The 16,396-nt window shown below is 39.3% G+C and overlaps 1 protein-coding gene across 2 annotated transcripts in view; it reads right to left on the bottom strand.

Moving 5' to 3' along the window:
* Window positions 1-16,396, bottom strand: part of LOC140740740 (mitochondrial inner membrane m-AAA protease component AFG3L2-like) — a 40,526-nt gene that overhangs the window by 15,073 nt on the left and 9,057 nt on the right. For both annotated transcript variants that reach the window (XM_073070227.1, XM_073070228.1), the window contains exons 7-14: window positions 15,859-15,930; window positions 14,461-14,585; window positions 11,620-11,890; window positions 10,911-11,048; window positions 9,725-9,878; window positions 6,534-6,641; window positions 5,513-5,638; window positions 4,769-4,879 (exon numbers count right to left, since the gene is read on the bottom strand). In XM_073070227.1, the coding sequence (XP_072926328.1) occupies window positions 4,769-4,879; window positions 5,513-5,638; window positions 6,534-6,641; window positions 9,725-9,878; window positions 10,911-11,048; window positions 11,620-11,890; window positions 14,461-14,585; window positions 15,859-15,930 (1,105 nt within the window). The remainder of the gene's footprint in view (window positions 1-4,768; window positions 4,880-5,512; window positions 5,639-6,533; window positions 6,642-9,724; window positions 9,879-10,910; window positions 11,049-11,619; window positions 11,891-14,460; window positions 14,586-15,858; window positions 15,931-16,396) is intronic.

Here is a 16,396-nt window from a genome sequence, read left to right as displayed (position 1 = left end):
TGTTTGCTGCAGTACAGTGGACATCGTTCTCCTGCAGCACGACTCCCTTTTAAACAGATTTCCTTCAGGTGTATCTATTGAGTGCAATGTCGCAGTTTTAGAAGTAATGTTGAACTTATTCAGACTGACTTTAATGTTAACTTTGAAGCATTTCCTTTGCCCACCAGGAGCTCACTGACCTGCCTTCAACTAAAGGACCTGTTTGTGGAGACGCAAGTTAGGCACCCGGATGACATGACCGGGTGTTGCTTTATCGGGGTTGGTGTTGCTTTATTGTGGTGCAGATGCTGTTCATATCAGCTTCCTCCAGTATGCTATGTCTGTTCTTTCAGCTGCTTCTCAATATCAGGAACTTTGGTGGGATTGTTCCAGGGCTCCCACATAACTGCTGTATGTGGTCCATGACTCAGCTCCATGCAGTCATGAAGGAAGGTACAACTGCTCTATAGACCAAAAGTTTTGAGTGGACCTGTAGGTCACTGTCTTCAAAGACTCTCTTCCGTAATCTTGCGTAGACTCCAACTGCACTACTCAGGTGACAGTGATCTCTGAGTCAATATCTGCTTTTGAGGAGAGAATGCTGCCAAGGTAGAGAAAGTTATCCACATTTGCTAGGGTGATATTGTCAACTTTTACGCAGGAGTGGATAAATGGCTGACTGGGTTGTGGCAGATGTGCCTTTTTTATATTCAAGACAAGACCCAGGGCCCTTTATGCCTTGGAAAAAGCATTCAGAATACATTGGAGATCTTTAGAGCGTGCTGCAGTGGTGTTGTCTTCCGCATACTGAAGCTTCATTATAGTGATGGTGCTGACCTTGTTCTTGGCCTTGAAACAGTTGAGGTTGAAAAGCCCTCTGTCCATTCTATATATGATTAGGATTCCCCGTGGCAGGTCTTGGCCAAAGAGGTGATGGATGACAGCAATAAAGATGACAAATAGGGTGGGTGCAATGATGCAGCCCTGTTTGGCTCCTGTTTTAACAGTGAAGGGTTTTGATTCGGTATTATTGCTCAGCACTGTGGCCTCTGTATTCATAAGTACTTGTCAAGGTAGCCATGTCTTGACAGTATACGCCAGGGAGCTTGGCAGTCAACTGTATCAAATGCCTTTGTCTAATCTATGTAAGCCAAGTACAAGGGTTGCCTTTGTTCACAGCAAATTTCCTGTAACTGGCATGCTGTGAAGATTATGAGCAGAAGCCACACTGTGATTCAGGGAAATCTTCTTTACATGTCTTTACACGTCCTTACACACCTGGAGAAGGATGCTTATGTAAGAATGCTGTTCTTGGACGACAGTTGAGCATTCAACACCATAATTCCCTCCAGGCTTGACAAGAAGCTCAGAGACCTTGGCCTTCACCCTGCCTCGTGCAGCTGAATCCTGGACTTCCTGTCACATCGCCGGCAGGTGGTAAGAGTGGGCTCCCTCACCTCTGCCACACTGACCCTCAACACAGGTGCCCCTCAGGGCCGTGTCCTAAACCCCTTCCTTTACTCTCTGTATACCCATGACTGTGTTGCCACCCACAGCTCCAATCTGCTAATAAAATTTGCTGACGATACTACATTGATTGGCCCAATCTCAAATAATAATGATGCAGCCTACAGAGAAGTCATCACTCTGACACAGTGGTGTAGAGTAAACAGTCTGTCTCTCAACACTGCAAAAACAAAGGTGCTAGTTGTGGATTACAGGAGGAATGGAGACAGGCTAACCCCTATTGACATCAATGGATCTCGGGTTGAGAGGGTGAACAGCTCTAAGTTCCTCAGCATACACATCACTGAGAATCTCACGTGGTCTGTACATAACGGCTGTGGGGTGAAAAAGACACCTCAGACGATTGAAGAAGGTTGGTACGAGTCCCCAAATTCTAAGAACTTTCTACAGGGGCATAATTGAGAGCATTCTAATTGGCTGCATCACTGCCTGGTATAGGAACTGTACTTCCCTTAATTGCAGGATTTTGCAAAGAGTGGTGTGGACGGCCCAGCGCATCTGTAGATGTGAACTTCCCACTGTTCAGGACATTTACAGAAGCAGATGCGTAAAAAGGGCCCAAAGGATTATTGGGGACCTGAGTCACCCCAACCACAAACTGTTCCAGCTGCTACCATCTGGGAAACAGTACCGCAGCATAAAAGCCAGGACCAACTGTTTCTTCCACCAGGGCATCAGACTGAATAATTCACACTGACAATTATATTTCTGTGCTATATTGACTGTACTGTTGTACATACTATTTATTACAAATTACTATAAATTGTACATTGAACATTTAGATGGAGACATAACGTAAAGATTTTTACTCCTCAAGTATGTGAAGAATGTAAGAAATAAAGTCAATTCAGATAGCAGAAGGAGTCAGTTGACAAGGATACATGCAAGCATTCTGCCCCTTGATGACAGGAGGGAGATGCCTGTGTAATTGCCACAATCTGCCTTGTCTCCCTTCTTGAAAATGGCCACTATCAGAGCATCCCTGAGCTCTGAGGGCAGTTGTTCCTTTTTTTAAATCTTCAGGAGCAGCTGGTGCAGGAGTGCTAGTCCACCTTCCTTGAGGACCTCTGCTGGGATCCCACAGGACCAGTTGCTGAGTTTGTGCCTACAGGCTTCTGTACCTCCTTCCTGATGATAACAATGAGAAGAGTGCATGCCCTAGGTGATGGGGGTCTTTAATAATGGACATCGCCCGCGTGAGGCACCACTCCTTGAAGATGTCTTGGATACTACAGACACAAGTACCCAAGATGGAGCTAACTAATTTTACAACTTTCAGTTGCTTCTTTCAGTCCTTTGCAATAGCCCTCCCGCCCCCACCCACCAGAGTGTGATGCAGTTGTCAGAATGCTCTCCCCAGTACAGTTGTAAAAGTTTTCAAGTGTCTTAGGTAACAAACCAAATCTCCTCAATCTCATCATAAAATATCGCTGCTGTCTTGTCTTCTCTCACAAATCTCTGGAGTATTTGGCTCAGCATATCTGTCACGGTTAAGCAGTTCTTAAAAGTGCTCCCTCCACTGATCATTGATACCCTTTTGATCCTTTAGCAATTTTTTTTCCTATCCTTTGAATGCGGGGGTTGAATCTGCAGTTACTAGGACTATAAATTGCTTTGACGGCACTGAAGAAGCCTCTCATGTCATCAGAGTATGCCAGTCTCTGGATTTCAAGGCTTTCTCAGTGCAATAAAAGTTCTTTAGTTCCTTTCTTTAGCACTGGACATTTGCTTTGGCTCTGAAATAAGCTTCTCTTTTGGCCCTGCTGTTGATGTGATTCTGACAGGCTTTCCTTTCCTTGGAGATAACTTGTTCCATCTCCATGTTGTTATCATCAAACCAAACCTGATGTTTTCTGCATTTGCAGCTATGGATGTTCATGCAGGTATTGTGGAAGATGGGGTTAAGCAGACCCCAGTGTACTCGACATTCTCCAAATATTCCTGTTGAAGGTTTTCTCCAGACGAGGCTTGAAGGTGCTGTTGGGTGACAGTATCAAACAAGCTCTCAAGTTTTAGTCTTGGCCTGTTCTTCTTCATGAACCAGATGGACATGGTGGAGTGAATCAGGTGATAATCCATCCAACACTCATCTCTGCCAATCAAGGCCCTTATCAGACTCATATCACACCAGCTCGAACAATGACATAGTCAACAAGATGCCACTGATTGGATCTACCAAGATGCCTTGAATTTGTTTTTCTGGTGGAGAATGTTTGTAATGATAAAGTTGTGTTCAGCACATACAGTGCAAAGCAGTACTCCATTCGGGTTGATGTTACCCCTAACTGTGTTAAGTATACATGGGCACAGCCGACAATAGTGCAGTAGAGTAAATATCCTTTTTTACTGAGTCACGTTAACCATGGTAAATACCAAGCAATTTACAGTGTGAGAGCAATGAAAAGACTAAATGAGACAAAAACTTGAGTTCTTGAAGTCCCATGAAGCAACGCTCATGTAGAGGAGAGTGCTATTGATTGCCAAGTGATTGACTGACAGGCATGCACACGTACGCTTACTGTATTCTCACAATCGACCAGCTGTGTGACTGATCGATTGTCGCACTCCTGCATACAGGTGTATTTATCGTGTGCTTGCTACAGTTCAAACTGGTCATACTAGATGAGCTAATCTGCTTGTTTCTTTTATACAAATAATGTAAACAGATGCTTGATGGTCAGCATGGGCCGGCTGGCAGAAGGTCCTGCTTCTATGTTCTCTCTCTCTCTCTCTCTCTCTCTCTTTTTCTCTCTCTGATTAATGTTTATTCTCAGTGAAATGGAGGATTATTTAATTGCAGTGGGATTCACAAGTATTTGGCTTCCTCTTAACATGCACATTTACCTTCAGTTACTTGACTAAACTGAAAAACCAGATTGGTGAACTGAACAAAGTACCAATGAGAGCTTTCTCAATGTGTATTAAACAGTACTGCATTTTATGTGGCTGAATGAAGGAAATAATGATTGCTAGTCTCTGCATAAAGATACAAACAAATACAGAAGTGGCAGGAAAAATTGAGCAGGTCAGGCAGCATCTATGAAGAGGTTACAAGAAACTCTCAAAACAGGTGTTAAACAGAGTATTTCCACCAACTACGGAAGTTATTTCAAAGCTCTTTAGCTAACCTTCTGCAATAAATGAACAAACTAACAATATCACCATGGTTGGACAACAGTGATTTGCCATGTAATTACAAAGGGGAAAAGGAAGCAGCAGATCCAAACAAGGAAATTTCAATAAACATAAATGGTGGCCTCACCTCCAATCACACGTTCTATTGCCTGCTCAAAGTGCTTCACATGGATCGATTCATTTAAATACCGAGCAGCAATCAGGGCAGCTTCATTACATACATTGGCAATATCAGCTCCTGAAGAAAAGTCAAAATGTGTTTTCAGACTCAAGCACAAGTTACACATTTTTCTGGGATGACTGAAATTGCAGCATTACTAATTAAAGAGATGTATTTCTTTTTCACCTACCAAGTGTCATCATTAAACTCTCCTAGGGAAAGTAAATCGTGAATGAGATGCAAAATAAAACTCATTCTGCACTGGCCCAACCTTGTCAAAATCCGACCTCTTCCCTCAGGTTTTTGAGTTAACAGCAAACTAGCAATGTAGCACAAGTTAAAGCAATTCTATATCAGTGAGCTATCTAACTGGAAAACTTGCATCAATTCTGCCTGACATGGATTTCAGTTTAAAAGTTCAAACTGCAATAAGTGGGTTTGAATCCACAAGTTATAAAGGCTGTTTAAACAATGGTCTTAAGCCAATAACTGTCTTTCAACTTCTGACTTGTATCTTTTTATATTTCTTTCATCAAAATTGTTGTAAGTATCTAAATCATAATGCTCATTTAACTAATTGTATGCCTCATAAATACTTGGGTACTATATACATTGGTGCTTGGTAATAAATTGGTGAGCCATTCACATTTATAGCTATAAGCCACACAGAACCAGCAATGTAATCATTCACATTATTTTCCTGAGTCTCACCAGTGAAGCCTGGAGTAAGCGCAGCGAGTTTCCGTGCCAAGGAGTCTTTACTAATACTAGGATTCATTTTCAATGGGCTCAGGTGCACCTTGAAAATGGATGCTCTTCCTTTAATATCAGGAGGACCTGCAAAAAAAATTTAAGTGAGATAAAATTCAGCTAAATTATAACACTAGCAACTTCATATTAAATTATTAGCTTTATATCTAACATTTTCATTTTTTTGAATGAACAAAAATATACATTACATATAGTTATTCATAGCAGTTTTAATTTGATACATTGAACTAGGTCAAGGATGTATTAGTGACATACATTTAATCTGTTTGTGCTATAAACAGCTCTGACCTCTTTTTCTTTACATTGAAATAGCTGTTCTACAATTGTGTAAGATTCTACAATCGTGTTCATGTGATAGTGTGGAGCGAAAACCATAGACGTGAATTGAGCTTGATATTTGAACTCGTATAATTGATTCAACGTAAACCCTGTTTTTCTTTCCACAAATGTTGCCTGACCTGTTTCTAATATCTTGTTTTTATTTCAGATTTCTTGACTTTTCTAATTATTTGATTATCTATACATTTTTTCATACAAATACAGGAGATCTTTTATAAAATTGTGGAACTACATTCATGTATTTGAAAGCTTAATATCAGGTAATAACAAATATTTATAAATAACTATTAAGTACTGCTTTAACCTGGAATTTGGATGCAAATCAACAGAACCAAGTTACAAACAAGCTTTCAAAAGCAAAGTTTAGAAAATAAAATTTAACACTCCTTTTTACACCGCAACATTAGAACACTACGGCATACTTATCTTCAAAGGTTCAGCTAGTGCCATCTACTACTACATCAGTTTAAGACATAAAAACAATAACTGCCCTGTTACAAAATAGCAGGATAGTTTCCTATCACATTTACAACAGTACTACCCTAGATCAACAGGTATATAAATTTTTTTCAGCACTCAAAATAAAGTTCCATTGGCTGTATAAGATTTGCCATCAACTTACCAATATAGATTTGTCTATCAAAGCGTCCAGGTCTCATCAACGCCGGATCAAGTACATCAGGTCGATTAGTTCCTGCCAGTACAACAACATTGGTGTTCGTATTAAATCCTAAAAGAATAAAAAGGAAGATGTTAATACAGCATAATCAAGTAGTTACACAATTTGACATGTATTAATACTGAAAAAACAAAATCCAGTTTACTAGCAGATGATTAAATTTTCAAACTCTGAATGTTCAAAATGTTCCTTTAAATTTGCCATCTAATCCTTACCAATCATCTTGGTACTGAAGAGGCAAAGGGCCTCCTTGTAATTTTCCATTATGAAAATCTGAATCTTTGCAATTATGAAATTTTATTCAAATATTTGTTCATACATATTCTACAGGTTTTGACAGAAGATATCAGTGCCTTTATCAATTAGTTCTCTAACAAACTAGACAAATCTGCTCTTTGAAATTATCTTGCAATAATTCTATATGTAACTCAAATCACTTTTATTTATCACGAACAAGAGAAAACCTGTAGATGCTGGAAATTCAAGCAACACACATAAAATTTTGGAGGAACTCAGCAGGCCAGGCAGCATCTCTGGAAAAAATGTGTCCTGCTGAAGGGTCTCAGCCCAAAACATTGACTGTTTTTTTCCCCCCACAGATGCTGCCTGGCCTGCTGAGTTCCCTCCAGCATTTTGTGTGTGTCACTTTTATTTATACTTCTTTCACAAGCTGTGGAAGAATCACCTCATCCAACATCCAGAATGGGTGATTCCAAGCACCTGGTGGGTACTATCTAGTCTGCTTTGATTTGCAACCTGGGGCAGTTTGCATTGGTTAAGCTAACTATGATTTCAACTGTCTTTTCCATATCTCACAGATGATATCTGTCCTGGTGAAACGTTATTTTAATAGATAATCAAAGTGTAATACACGCTGTTTTCAAGATGAACTCTTTACATTTTCCCACATAGCCAACACATAAAGTGAACAAGATGGCTAAACTATAAATGCACCATGTATTGAAACCATATAGTTAATGCAGAGTACTCATGTGTTGAAATACAATTTGTTACAATTAGACTCCCAATTACCAGGTAGTTAATGTGCTACAAAGCACTAGTGTAAAGTGCATGTGAGGATCTGTATTCTTGAAATGAATCACATATTGATTACACTTAGACTCTTGCATTCTGATTGATTTTTCATTTTAAAGTCAACTTCCACAGTCAACCAGTAGACACTGCATTCTGAATTGGAGATATATTCTTTTGCAGCAAAAAAAAGTTTTCTGCATTGCATATAATTAGTTCTCAAATAATTTTTAAAGAGGGCACAGTAAATTTATATACAGGGGATTCTGGTTAATTGGGACACATTGGAACCAGTACATTTTGGCCCAGTTAAATGGTTCCCTAATTAGCCATAGTTTCTTGGGAATAGTTAAAAAAGTATACAAAATACAAGCTACCATTTAACTGAGTAGCAAATTGTGTATTTAAATGAAATACAGAAAAAAATTAGGACACTATCAGTACTTCTACAGTGCTATAAAACTGTTTATTAGTTCCTAATGGTTATAGATAGAGAAATTAAGTTGCCGTGTTCTTTTGACTGACTGTAAATGAACAAAATCAGCATAGACTCCTAGTGTAGATACTGGACTGACTTCATACAAAGCTATCGATGATTGCATCCCCCAAATCTTATTTTCATCGTAACATTCTACATGATCGCTGATACTTCAAACTCTACATAGTTGCCAACTTGCTGAATTAGTGAAATAGTTTCATTTTCACTCCTGGCTTTTTGCTCTAAACACGGTCTACGATCTAATTCCACACAAGTGCATGCAACCGACGCTAGTTAGAACCTGTTTGGCAACAGACCCCTGCTCCAATTAAGTGGCATGGTGTTCCAAACAAATGAAGGGAATCCTGGCTATTTTCTCGATTAGTTTTTGTTCTTTAAGAGCTGTCCCAAGTAGGTAGCCATCTGAATTAACCGGAATCCACTGTACCTAATTGCTATGTCAGAGGCGCCTTTTCTTGGAGATTAAACCAGTGATATTACTACACAGGTATATTAGCAGCAATATCTTGAAGTTTAACAAATTCAGATAACCATTCTCCCTCATTATGTCAGATCGTGACAGTCCTGATACAAGGTCATCACCTGTAACAATGGCTCAGTTTTCTTTCTGCAGATGCTATCTGATCTATATAGATTACGGAGTTGTCTTTTATTTTGGATTTCATGGAACTGTAGTGCTGCATCTTACATTGCAGCATGGCCTTGACCCTCTCTTCATAACCTTTATCTGGCAGATCATCCATGCTTAACAAGTGTTAATTTCTGTCCTAGATGGCACCAAGTAATTATGTCACCTGGACACCCTTGGATCCATGGCATTCACGCATCTCTCTACCCTTTCCCCTCTCTGTAACATAAAAGAGGCTATTCTAACTGTGAGATTGCAAACTTCTGTTGTGCAGAGATGCCTGGAGGTCTTAGTACAATAAACAAAAGGAACTAGCATACATGTATAACACATTATAAGAAAGTTTACATCTCACTCATAAAGCAACCCTTAGCTGTCCCTAGTTCTCTGCCAATAAGGCAGTATTCCCTCAATAATAGAATGAAATCTAAAAACTTCTACCTCAGGGACAAGGGGGCTACTACTGGACAAAGATGGCACTTTGAAATTTCTAGACATTTGTGGAGTTATATACCATGTGAAGACCATAAATTATTCTTTTATTTTGCTTTATCCATGTACTCAATTTTAATCTTGCCAGCCATTATTGAGCAGTTTGAAGTCAACCACCTTTGCTGCACTGGAGGCAGATTATTTTGGAAGTATTAGCCCTTAGTGATAAACTCACTCTGAGAATGCAACCTTTAGTTTTTCTAGTGCTCCATCCAGTCTTAACTGCTTTAAATGATGATTGTTTTATTTGTTGGTTACGGTCGAATACCAAATATAAAATAAATACGATAAAAACTAGCTTCTTGACCTCAATCTGTCCAAGGGCTAGGTACAGACGAAGTCTTTAAAGTATATAGAAAAGTATTGTAGGAAGAATTTGATAATTTGTCATATATTGATTATAATTTAATCACTGGGCTTATTTACACTGGCTTTTACACCATCTAGTTGTGACTCAAGAGGACATCTACATTTGTCACCTACCATCCATTTCAACCAGCAACTGATTTAAAGTGTTTTCCTGTTCGCTTTGTCCACCAAAATTTCCCCTTCCTCGCTTCCTTCCAACAGCATCGATCTCATCGATGAAGAGAATACAGGGAGCATTCTTTCGTGCCATTGCAAACATGTCCCTCACCTGAGAAAAGAATTGCCATGACAACAATTGGGTAATGTGCCAATTATTATTTTCTGACAAGTTACCTACTACAGAAATGTTAATATTATGTTGTCCTTGCAAAATAACCTAGTCAACGTCTACTTAGCTGCGTAATTGAAAACATCTAGTTCTTCCAAAGACGTCCATACAAATAAGCATTTACTGACTATGAGAGCAGGTACGTAAATAAACTTCTTGGCAATGGAACTGCCTAAGACCCACAGTTGGTCAGAAAATGAACAATATGATTGTTCCACACACAGATTGCATGAGGAAGAGGAAGACTTAATGGCAACACAGCTCTTAAATTGCTGGTATTGATGTACTTACGCACATTTTATTCCATATCAATACTTAAACCGCCAACTTTATTTTTAATATAATTCTTTATTCATCATACATATTTACTTGTATTAGGATTTTGCTGTGGTGTGTTGGCATGACATGCAACAAAAAACATTCAACAAATATAAAGAATAAAGAAGTTGATCCTTGAATTATTTTCCAAGATTTGCTGGACAAGTTTAAGAATGAACGTCGAATGCTCTCATGTACTAAAGTTTCAGAGGAGTCTCAAAATGGTACTGAGAATCTGAATTTTAAATTCCTGCATGCACTCTTCTTCGTTACCTCGAGACTGAATGTAGAGAAGGTGCAGAATCTGCAGTACAAATTTCATAAATCTTTTTCCTCATTTTAGACTTCAAAATGAAAACAAAAAGTTTGAAATTCTACCTCAGGGGAAGTGAAATTATAATACAAATCTTAAAAATAAACAGGAGCAACCCAATGAAAGATTGATAATAATAACCCAGAGAAAAGAGAACAGAGAAAAGGTTCGTGGAAGCAAGAAAAACAAATTGAAGGGGATCAAATTATCAGGTGATAGTTATAAGTTATATCAAACATTCTTCACTTGGTTTTGGAAGGACATCAGTGGCTAAGCAAGAAGACAATGGAGCAGATAAATAATCAAACAATTCAGGTGATATATAGAGTTACAGTTCATACCCTGGCAGGTCCAACACCAACAAACATCTCAAGGAATTCAGAGCCATTCACAGTTATAAAAGGAACATTTGCTTCTCCAGCAGTTGCCTTTGCCAAAAGTGTTTTCCCAGTTCCTGGTGGCCCAGACAAGATAGCACCCTGCAACAAATGACAGAATATTACCATAAGCACAAGAAAATCTGCAGGCCAGGCAGCATCTATCAAAATGAGTAAAGAGTCAACATTTCCGGCCGAGACCCTTCATCAGGAATATTATCATAGATTATTTGAAAATCTGTGCAATTACAATTTCCAAGATCTATAGAATTTTTTTAAAAATGATAAGAACATGTTAAATGTGATTTTGAAAATACATGAACATAAATTGGGCGCACACACACTTTCTACACACTGGGCTTGAACAAAGGTAGATATTCTCTATACACCTGTGCAATGCAATTGTTTCTATACACTACAGGATAAAACACAAAACACGCATAGCCTGTTTACCAATAGTTTACTAAAATGTGAGAGTAGAATAAAACATTGTTTTGCACAATATTGTACAGTCTGCGCCTTTCAAGCACTTCTGAGAATATTCTTTCGATATTCTTCACATTAAGGTACCATAATTGGTAAATTCTTTCAACTACGATACCAAACTTATTTAAAACAAAAAACTGACTTTAAGGTTACCAACAAAGTTTTGGATTGAATATAGTCAGTATACCTTTGGGATCTTGGCCCCCAAATCTTGGTACTGTTTAGGGTTTTTCAGAAAGTTGACAAATTCCATTATTTCCAGTTTAGCTTCTTCACATCCTGCAACATCTTTGAATTTGATATCAATCTCATCTTTCAGCATCTTTGCTGTTGTCTCCCCCACGCTGAAGAGTCCACCACTTCTTCCCCCACGACCGGCTGCCATAGATCCTCGCCGCAGTGTGTAGAGCAAAAAGCCAATCAGCAACAGGGTGGGGAACATGCTTAGCACGAACGAACTGTGAACAGAGCAAAGACATGCATTCAACAAAAGACTAGAGATAAAATTGCTGTTCTAAGATAAACTAATTAATTTTTGTAAATGTTTGAAATTTAAGGCAGGGTAGGCACATTTTAAAAGTCAAATCTGCATTCCAGATGCGACTGCCTCATCACCAATGAGAAATACTGGAAAAGGTAAGCAGGCAATTCACTACAATTTGAAGAAATGATAAGTGAAGGAATGCAAGGGGAAGTAATCATTATGGTATTTAAGTAACCGAGAGCTTAAAAAGCAGAAAGCTTGGGAAATGCAGACAGTGGAATTAAAACTGTAGTTATTGTTCTCTGATAGCTTGGAAGATGACTGGCTGGATTTGATACGAATTTCCATCAATATTTATCCCAGAGAATGTGGTGGAGACAATTGAGCATCCCAGAAGTCGGTGAAGATTCAATCACTGCATTTTGGTTTTAGCAGTAACATACAACTTAATCAAGTCATGTCACTTTTATTGTCATTTTGACCATAACTGCTGGTACAGTACATAATAAAAATGAGACAATGTTTTTCAGGACCATGGTGTTACATGACACAGTACAAAAACTAGACTGATCTACGTAAAAAAACCCAGAGAAAGCTACACTAGACTACAGACCTACACAGGACTGCATAAAGTGCACAAAAACAGTGCAGGCATTACAATAAATAATAAACAGGACAATAGGGCAAGGTGTCAGTCCAGGCTTCGGGTATTGAGGAGTCTGATAGCTTGGGGGAAGAAACTGTTACATTGTCTGGTCGTGAGAGCCCGAATGCTTCACTAAAGAAATTTGGTGCTCTTTACGATCTCTACTGAGGAGCCGCCGATGTTCAGCGGGGATTGGTCGCTCCGTGCCCTCTTGAAGCCAACAACCATCTCTTTTGTTTTGTTCACATTCAGAGACAGGTTGTTGGCTCTGCACCAGTCCGTTAGCCGCTGCACCTCCTCTCCATAAGCAGACTCGTCGTTCTTGCTGATGACACCCACTACTGTCGTGTCATCGGCGAACTTGATGATATGGTTTGAGCTGTGTGTTGCAGCACAGTCGTGGGTCAGCAGAGTGAACAGCAGTGGACTGAGCACACAACCCTGGGGAGCCCCCGTGCTCAGTGTGATGGTGTTGGAGATGTTGCTCCCAATCCGGACTGACTGAGGTCTCCCAGTCAGGAAGTCTAGGATCCAGTTGCAGAGGGAGGTGTTCAGGCCCAGTAGGCTCAGCTTTCCAATCAGTTTCTGAGGGATGATTGTGTTGAATGAAGTCTATGAACAGCATTCAAACGTATGTGTCCTTTTTGTCCAGGTGGAGGGTGGTGGCAATGGCGTCATCTGTTGAGCGGTTGGGACAGTACACAAACTGCAGGGGGTCCAGTGAGGGGGGCAGCAGGGTCTTGATATGCCTCATGACGAGCCTCTCAAAACACTTCATGATGATGGATGTAAGTGCAACGGGACGATAGTCACTTAGGCAGGACACTGAAGACTTCTTCGGCACGGGGACGATGGTGGCGGCCTTGAAGCACGTTGGAACGGTGGCGCTGCTCAGGGAGATGTTGAAGATGTCAGTGAGAACATCTGCTAGCTGGTCTGCACATCCTCTGAGCACTGTACCAGGGATGTTGTCTGGTCCAGCAGCCTTCCGTGGGTTGACCCTGCACAGGGTTCTTCTCACATCGGCCACGGTGAGACACAGCACTTGGTCACTTGTAGGAGGGGTGGACTTACTCGCCGCCACGTCATTTTCCGCCTCAAACCGGGTGTAGTAGTTATTCAGTGCATCTGGGAGGGAGGCATCACCTACCATATTGTTATTTCTCTGAAGGGCAATAACAACACAAAAATATAGAAGAATGGGAGTAGAAGTAGGATATTTTGCCCATCCAGACTGACCTTCCATTTAATATGATCATGGCTAATCATCCAAATTCAATACACTGTTCCAGATTTTCTCCCCATATCCTTAAAACCCTCCAGGCCCTAGAAAAATATCAAACTACTTCTAGCGAAAGAACAACAATCCATTAGTTTCATGGTCACCATTATGTTTCACTGAGTTGCTTTTTATTTATTGGCCTACAATTTTACTCGGGCTTTATCAGTACCACTTGGTAATCCGACCTAATTATAAAAGTATGCAGTTGGAATGAATATAATTCAAATATTATACAACTAGCATCCTATTCCTTAATATTAAACTTCACCTCTCCTTTCTTTTAAAGAAAAACAAAGTTTTAAGTTGACTAGTTTATGTTAACTTTTTTTTTTAAAAACTAGAATTGTCTTTGTATTTTCAGGGAATTGGTTTTGTTATGGATCTGACAGGCAAAAAGCAAAGGAAATAATTTCTATGCAAGAGTTGACCCTATTACTGTAGGGCATTACTCCTGTAGCTACTCTTCTAAAAGTTTGATCCCAGCAAGCTCACTACCCTCTGCAAATCCAGTTGGTATTTTGATATTTACTAAACAAAAAGTAGAGATATTTGTACAATCCATGTGCATGCATCCTCAAAGCTCACAGCACAAATACACGTTCCGTCTCCTGCTCACCCATCACTCTCTGTGTTATACACCACAGCAACGCGGTTTGCTGGTTCTATTCCAATCTCCTGTTGCACAGTTTCCAAATTACGCTCAAATGTATCCACACTTCCGATGTTAAACCATACATAGCTCTGATAACGGGACAGAACATCATATTAGTAAACATTTCAATAACATACTCTTATATCTTGCACCAGATTTGGTAATTTGATGAACTTTTATTTGAAAGAAGTTACTTTTCTGCTTCAAAATCAATCAATTTCACTCCATTCTTTTAATTTGATAAACTTACTCCTTCTACAATGATAGAAAAAACCAAATTCTGAAAAGATGCTCTTTTCAGAACAATTACCGAATGGTTAGAGCACTGCACATTTAGCCTGTAATGTCTGTACTAGCTCTGTACAAAAGACATCTACCCAGCCTTAATACTTAATGCTTTCCTTGCCTCTGCATACTGTAACAGTGCATTCAAGAGACCAACCACTTACTATATGAACTCTCTCTCACCTCCACATCACTTTTGGTCCTTTTGCCACGCAGTAAGTTTGCTTTGAACTGCAAAAATTCCTTTTTTTTTTGACAAGTGCACATCAACTCAATGCTTCAGTAAGTGAGCACAAACATGCCCAGAGGACTTGAGGAGACTGAGAAACAGCCATTTTACACATTGTTCTTTGACTTGAGATTTAAATCAATTGAAACTAGATCACTGTTTTGTAGAAAATTAATTTTTGACAGCATCAAGTTGGCTTCCAATGGATAAATTTCTTTTATTTTCTTTCTTAGGCTCAAGTGTTGGCTTGAGTATGGCTTGCTTTCATTCCAATTTTGTGGCTTTGAGATGGCTGCGAACTAATGTGTGAACTGAGTTTGGCACACTTAAGTGGGTAGCTTGTGAGGTTATGAGCACCTCCTGCTGTAGGCAAGGGTTACGTGCAACACCATCCTGAATACTCTCTTCCACTCTGAGTGAGCCAGAGGTTTGGTGGGAGACATTGCACTGAAATTTCACTTTCAGCACATTCTGTATTTCAGGACATCCTAAAGCAGGAATAATTGAGGCAAACATGTTTGAAATCCCCAATGAAACAGTATTCCTTATATTGGCTAATGCAAACTAATCAATATGTCAAATAAGCAACCAGTTTTAATATATCACATATAACAAAACTTCGTTAACCTGGCATACTAGGGACACTGGTAATATTATACCATAGATTTTCCAATCCATCGGATGTTAGCCCGATAAATGCCTCAATATTCATTATTTTTTCTGTAGATGAGTAATAAATAATGTAACAGATTTTCCAGCAAATCCTGTAAAGTTGAAGGGAGCACAGGAACTGAGACCCTGGTGAATATCGAAGGAGCATGGGAACAAGACAGATAAAGTTGACTTACAGCATCACTTTTGGCTCCTGGGTTGAAAATCACTCGCACAAATTGCTTGTTGACAACTTCTAAGCGATCAACCTCAAACAAGAAATAAAATGATTGAAAACACCAGCAACAATTTTTTAAAAGCCTGTTTTATCAGTACAAGAAAATTACCACAATTAAAGTTAACAGGATGCTTTAACGTTTTGGAGACTGTTCTGAAGTTCTGAGCCACAAGTTGGAATCAACGATACCAGATTACAAATTAGATTTCAAACTGTTCCGAGTTCCTGCATAAACCATCAGAAAAGAAATTGTGCCAAGCTGTATTGACTTTGCCTGATTACCTTGAATTTTTAAAAAATGCATTACTGCAATGATTTTAGTAATGGGCTCTAAATTTGTCCGATGAAATACGTTAGACTAACTGGCCTGTAGTTTCTAGCTTTGTCTCCTTTTATTTTGGCGAAAAATATTTATTATTTTCCAGTCCGATGTCATTTTCCCTAAATTTAAGGAATTAAAAAAAATTTAAACTGATGCATCTAGGAATCACAGAGTG

This window comes from Hemitrygon akajei, chromosome 17 (assembly GCF_048418815.1).
Source record: "Hemitrygon akajei chromosome 17, sHemAka1.3, whole genome shotgun sequence".
NCBI classification, from domain to species: Eukaryota; Metazoa; Chordata; class Chondrichthyes; order Myliobatiformes; family Dasyatidae; genus Hemitrygon; species Hemitrygon akajei.
This window is presented reverse-complemented; position numbering and strand designations above follow the sequence as displayed.